This window comes from Ammospiza caudacuta, chromosome 3, assembly GCF_027887145.1.
Source record: "Ammospiza caudacuta isolate bAmmCau1 chromosome 3, bAmmCau1.pri, whole genome shotgun sequence".
Classification (NCBI taxonomy): domain Eukaryota; kingdom Metazoa; phylum Chordata; class Aves; order Passeriformes; family Passerellidae; genus Ammospiza; species Ammospiza caudacuta.
The window spans coordinates 50,959,737-50,965,736 of NC_080595.1; the positions used below are offsets into that span (position 1 = coordinate 50,959,737).

At 46.4% G+C, this 6,000-nt stretch overlaps 1 protein-coding gene across 3 annotated transcripts in view; it reads right to left on the bottom strand.

The window, feature by feature from the left end:
• The window catches only part of SASH1 (SAM and SH3 domain containing 1), a 116,294-nt gene extending 110,637 nt beyond the window's left edge, over window positions 1-5,657 (bottom strand). For all 3 annotated transcript variants that reach the window (XM_058800820.1, XM_058800821.1, XM_058800819.1), the window contains exon 1: window positions 5,562-5,657. In XM_058800820.1, the coding sequence (XP_058656803.1) occupies window positions 5,562-5,657 (96 nt within the window). The remainder of the gene's footprint in view (window positions 1-5,561) is intronic.
• Window positions 5,658-6,000: the final 343 nt, after the last annotated feature.

The window sequence follows — 6,000 nt, forward strand, 5'->3', positions numbered from 1 at the left end:
TCTGTTTTATGTGCCCTGACGTGCAAGAAAAAGCCTAGACCAAAGGTTATCTCTGTGAGCTGTCTTTCCTCATAAAGGGATTAGCATTGCTAGGCACAACATTTCTTGGAAAGGCAAAGGAGATGCAACAGGTTAAGTTTAAATTATAAAACTGAATCCAACACTCAAACTGACATTCAGTCGCTCTCTCTTTTGACTTCTTTATTTGAAAGCAAAATACCCTCCCTGGTTTTGTGAAATAGACAAAATAATATCTGCCAGTTTGAAAGTGGAGACCAGGCCTTCTGGGTTTATCCTTATTGTTGCAAGTGGCATATGCTTTAGAAAATGTGCTCCAAATAGAAGTCGGAACAAAAATGTTTTGAATCAGAACATCCCACAGCACGTTTTGAGTTAACTACACAGTGCCACAGGCACTGTGCTGACATGTCATCAATACAAATCATAAAGAACAAGTATATTGCATTTTCAAAAGCATATCTACCTGAGGCAGCTATTCATTTACCTGCACATTTCCACAGAGCTGTGCTGAGCATCCATGATCTCAGCTGGAGTGCCTTTTGGTGCCAACCTGACACCAGAAAAACAGAGTCACCCAATGAGAAACTGAGAGAGCAGCAGTGCAGAGATTTCCATAAGAGGTTCCAGTGATTTAATGAGGGTTTAAGAAGAGCAATCCTGGAAGAAACTTTGGGCTGGTCTTAGCTGCCACAACTCCTCCTGGCAGTTCTACAACTGCTTTTATCAGTTGGGGATCTACTTCCCTGATCCTTCCAGATACCCAGACTCCCTGGCTTAATATCAAATTCCTCTTCCTAAAGTATGTTAGCCAGTATTCAATTATATGTTATCACAGTAGCATTATCAGCTGGCGTCTCTTTCTCTTTTGTTTTTTTTCTTTATTACTTTGATAAGAAATTCAAATAGTCTCCTAAACATGGAGACCAAGATAGATTATATATGTAAATAGGAGGGCTCTTGGTAGCCAAGGGAGCTTTATTGCCCTCAAAACACTCTGTTCTCTTCAACTAACAGCAGATGGTGGGAAAGGACTGGTTTTCTCTCAGCATAACAGCAAAATACTATTGAAAAAGAAATAATTTTATTTTGTTACAGCTGTTATAACTGATTCAATAGTTTGAAACAAGAAATTAGCTACTGCTTTGAAATAAAAAGCTGTAAAGACTTCTAATTCTGTGACATCTCTTTCAAGTTCTGTTGGATCTTTTGCATCTTGGCCATTGAAGACAAAATCTCCTCACACAAATAAGACACCTTCTTTGGTGAAACTCCTATTACAATTGATCAGAGTTTTGTCAGTGATTTCATTAATGTCAGGATTCGACCCAGATATCTCTCCTATGTATATATAAAGGAGGAACTTAGCATAAACAAGAGGGGCACTGGAATGACTTCCTGGTACTAAGGTCAATAGCCCATGTTTTGAAAGCACATCTTTAAAAGAATAAAGTTCCTGATGTTAATTTCATATTAAAATTTGTTCTCAGATCTCATAACATACAAACTTTTAGACCTTTACATAGCAAACAAAGAATTTGCTATCACCACATCAATATATGATTCTGTGCCAAAAATATCCCTTTCTATAGCATTGAGTTTTAGCAATACAGAGAATTGCTTTACTATTATTCACAATCTACTTCTCTAAAACCTTAATACACTTCCAACATCCACTGTTGCTCTGAAACACTGAAAATTGTAATTATCCAGTACATTCCAGCATGTGCTTGCTACAGACTAAGTGAAAGCTTTTGGGCATAATTTTGTTATCTAGCAAGCTCCATTAACAACACAAATACCTTGAGATGCTTATACCACAGCTGCACCTATGGAATATTTCATTAGGAAAGTGCAAAAGGGAAAAGTCACATTTGCTTCAGCAAGACCTAGTACAGCTGCAAGCACACACCCAGTATTTATCAACTATAGGGCTATTAAGTGGCTTCAAAGTCCACAAAATATGCTCCTTACAAGCAGCACTTGACAACTACTTGCTTCCCCTCCAGACCTGGGATCTGCCATCACAGGTTCCTCCTAATGAGATCCTATTTTAAGGAATGCAACTAAAAGTACAAAACCAATGAAATATATTTATCCATATAAATATGGAGAGGGGCTCAATTTGTATTTCAAGTAACTCCATACTGAATACCAGCTGTGCTGACACTGGCCTCTTCTCCTAATTCAGCACCTAGCGCAGACACCATTACACTCCACAATGCTTCCAGCAGGGCCAGTGGGAGGAAGGCAACACCTTCCCCTCCTCCTCCCCACTGCTCTGACTTCTCAGTATGGGGAGGGAAGAATAAAACATTTTATCACTTCTATGAAAAACATCTCTTTTACCATAAGGACAGCAAATTGCTGGAACAGGCTACACAGAGAGATTGCGCAGTTTCTGTCCCCGGAGGTTTTCAAGATACAACTGAGTAAAGCCCCAGGCAACCTCACCTGATCTCAGATCTCTCCATGTTTCAGCTTGAGGATAGGCTAGATTCTACCTGAGGTTCTTTCCACCCTGCATCATCCTACAATCATGGCTTGAAGAATGTGTTTTTATCTTTAATTCCATCAGCAAACATTGGATGATCACCTTCTTTCTTAATTTCATTCTAGTTTTCTCCTTCCAAGATCACAGAATCATAGAATGGTGTCTGTTGGCAGTGACCTTAAGGATCATCTAGTTTCAACACCCCTGCTATGGGCAGGGACACCTTTCACTAGACCAGTTTGCTCAGAGCTCCCCATCCAAGCTGGCCTTAAACACTCACGGGAATGGGGCACCCACAACTTCAGGCAATTTGTGCCAGTGCCTACACACTCTCACAGTAAAGAGTTTCTTCCTAATACCAAATCTAAATCTATCCTCTACTAGTTTAAAGCTTCTCCCCCATGTCCTGTCACTATATGCGCTTGTAAGAAGTCCTGTGTTTGTTGTAGGCTCCCCGCAGGTACAGGAAATCTGCAACTAGGTCACCCTGAACCCTTCTCCAGGCAGAACAATTCCAATCTCTTGGCATTTTCTTCACAGGAGAGATGTCCCATCCCTCTGATCACCTCGGCAGCCTTCCTCTGGAATTGCTCTAACAGTTCCATGTCCTTTCCTGTATTGGGGACCCCAGACTTGGATGGAGCAGTGCAGGTGCGAGTCTTACAAGAGCGATTTTGGCTCTTCTCTCCTGACTCTCTCGCTCTGACAGTGCATTCCTTTGGTAGATTCCAGGCTGTTGCAGGGCCAACCTGGCCAGCATATCACTGCACCAACTTTTTCATTTACAGAGCCATCCCCAGTGAATCACTCTGGTGTCTACATCTATGCTCCCCAGACAGTTTGAGTCATGAACTGCTACAGATCCCAGGAAATTAAGACCCATGCTCTCATATAATTGACAATGCAAAAGAAGTAAGCCAGCTACACAAGCCACTGATGGGGCATCATGGACTACAACCAAGCAGCTACTGACTCCCATTTGGAAGCCACAACTCCAGTTCACTGCTTGCCTTTTGCAGCACAGGTTTAAAAGAGGCGCCACAAAGATGAGCAGTGGAAATGGCACTGGAGCTACCTCTTCCTTGCCTTCAAATAAGGACAGAGCACTAAATAAATTTATCAAACTTTTGATTCTCAGTTCATTTTAGGACCTTATTTTACAGCCTGAAAGACTAGAAATTCTTCAAAAGTCTACATCTGAAGAAAACTGACAGCATGTAGTGAGAACTTCAGTCTTCCCTCTTACAGGAGACCCAACACAAGGTATCTTTTCGTATTTGTAATTGTGTTGCAACACAAAACACTGAAGTAATAAATGCTAACAAGGCTTGGTGATGTTTGTGACCGATATAAACCAGCAACTTCATAATCACAAGATGATTTCTTTCTGTAAAGCTGGCCAACTGTAAGACAAATTATTTTAGCAAAGTTTCATTAGAAGACAAATAATAATTAAATAGTCCTGGTTTCCCAGGAAGGAAACTAGCTCATATTGCCAAAAGAAACCTATTCAAAATTATTAGTTGTGTGACAATCAGATCTTTTTCTGCACTGAGCTTCAGCATGCTAGGCTGCTGGTCTGGCCTCCTCAAAAACTCCTTCCCAGGCATCCAATAGCACTTTGCTCTTACTAAATGCAGTACTGAAACCTGCCAGAAAAAGACAGAAAGAGACTGTTCATAAGTAGCAACTGTGTGCTCCTTACAAACTGGCAGAACTGACTCCGCTTGCATTCTAAGATTAAAATCATTAACAGTGAAAAAGTGTACGCAGTTGGGTGCTATTAAACTGAACATCAAATCAATGGAGAATTTCTATGAAGAATAGGAATAAGACAGGTTTTTGAACCTGACTTTGAATATTAACAATAAAGTCCATGTCATAAAAAATATTCAGCATAAAATGGTAATTAAATTATCTGTTCAATTCTATAACATTTCTTCTGAATTGCATCCTATGGGTTTACCATTCATTACGTTCCATGGTAGTTTTCCAAAAAGTATTTCTCATAATATTCTTGAATGTCTGCTGGTTAAATGCTAACAACAAAAACTAACACGCATCAAGCCTATTCATTTGCTTTTAAAATGAATAAACAGGCACTCCACTGTTGATTACCACATTCCTGTATCGCTGGAAGGCTGCCAGCTCCAGTACGTATATAACGTTAGTATTTGTTTTTTTGCTGAGTGGCAGTCCTCTGCGGTAATTATCATCTTGCAACTAAAGTAAATATTATTCTCTCGCTGCAAGTAGAAATAAAGGATTGACTCTTCCTGTATTTTTACTGTTTGCCATCCAGTCCGTCCTGTCGGTACGCTACGTGCCCATTAAACGTAATTCCTTGCGCCCTCGTTACTGGGGCCATCTCTTTTGTCTGTAACTAGTGAATTACGAGGATTAGTCGCTCCTCAGAAGATCACCGGCGCAGAAACTCCACGGGCCGTAACCGAGCAACTCGTCTCCACAAAACTACCGGCAGTAAGGGCTCCAAAGCCGGCGCCGGGGAGTGCCGGGGGCGCTGCGGGCCGGCCGGCCGTGCCCGGGACCCCGGGGCAGCGCCCCCTCCGCGGGGGCTTCACCCCGAAACGCGGGCGGGGGATGCAAAGGCTGCAGCAACACCGCCTTAGCCCCAGCTGCCCCGTATCGGCGGCACGCCGGGCCAGCGGGAGACAATGCGCCCATTGATCCGGCTGAAGCAGCGCTCCCGCCGGGGAACGTCCCCGCCAGCGGGCAGCCCCTGCGCGGACCCGCTCCTTGAGCGGCCCTTCCGCCCCTTCCACCGCGACAGCCCAGAGAGCTCCTCCGGAACGGCGGGGTAGGCGGTCACCGACACAACCCGTGGCTTTGCCCATGAAGTTACTTTTTCTGGGACGTACGCGCCCGCACACGGGCACGCTTCAACTCGGGCAAACTCCGCAGCAGGTGCCGGGAAGACCCGGCGAACGCCCCGCAGCATCTCCAATTCCCCCCCACCCCAAGCCCTCGTTCCGCGGTGGGCTGCCCCCACGGCCGCCCCGGTCGCAGACCCCGTCCTCACCACACTCACCAGGATGCCCATCACGTCCTCCCACAGCTGGGCGAACACCTCCGACGTGCCGCTGTCCGCCGGGGTGGCGGGGCCGTCCGCCCGCTCCCCCTCCATGCCCCGGCCCGGCCGTCGGATCAACGCCGGCTCCCCGCCGCCGCCGCGGCCGGCCCGCCCCGCCCCGCCATCCTCCCCCGCCCCGCTCCGGCCCGCCCCGGGACACCGCGGGACGGCCCCGCCGCCGCCCCTCAAGTTTCGACCCAGCGACGGAGCGGCCGGCGGTGCCACTGCGGCCCAAACCCCTCCTGCGCCGCCCGCCCGGGGGCTCGCCCGGCGCATGTGGCCGCCCCAGGGCGGCAACAAAGGGCCCAGCGCCGCCCCGGCGGCTGCACGCACCCCGAAAGTCCAGAGCGGTGTCGGGACACGCGCGGTCGCCGGCGCAGCTCCTGTTGCTGCCATC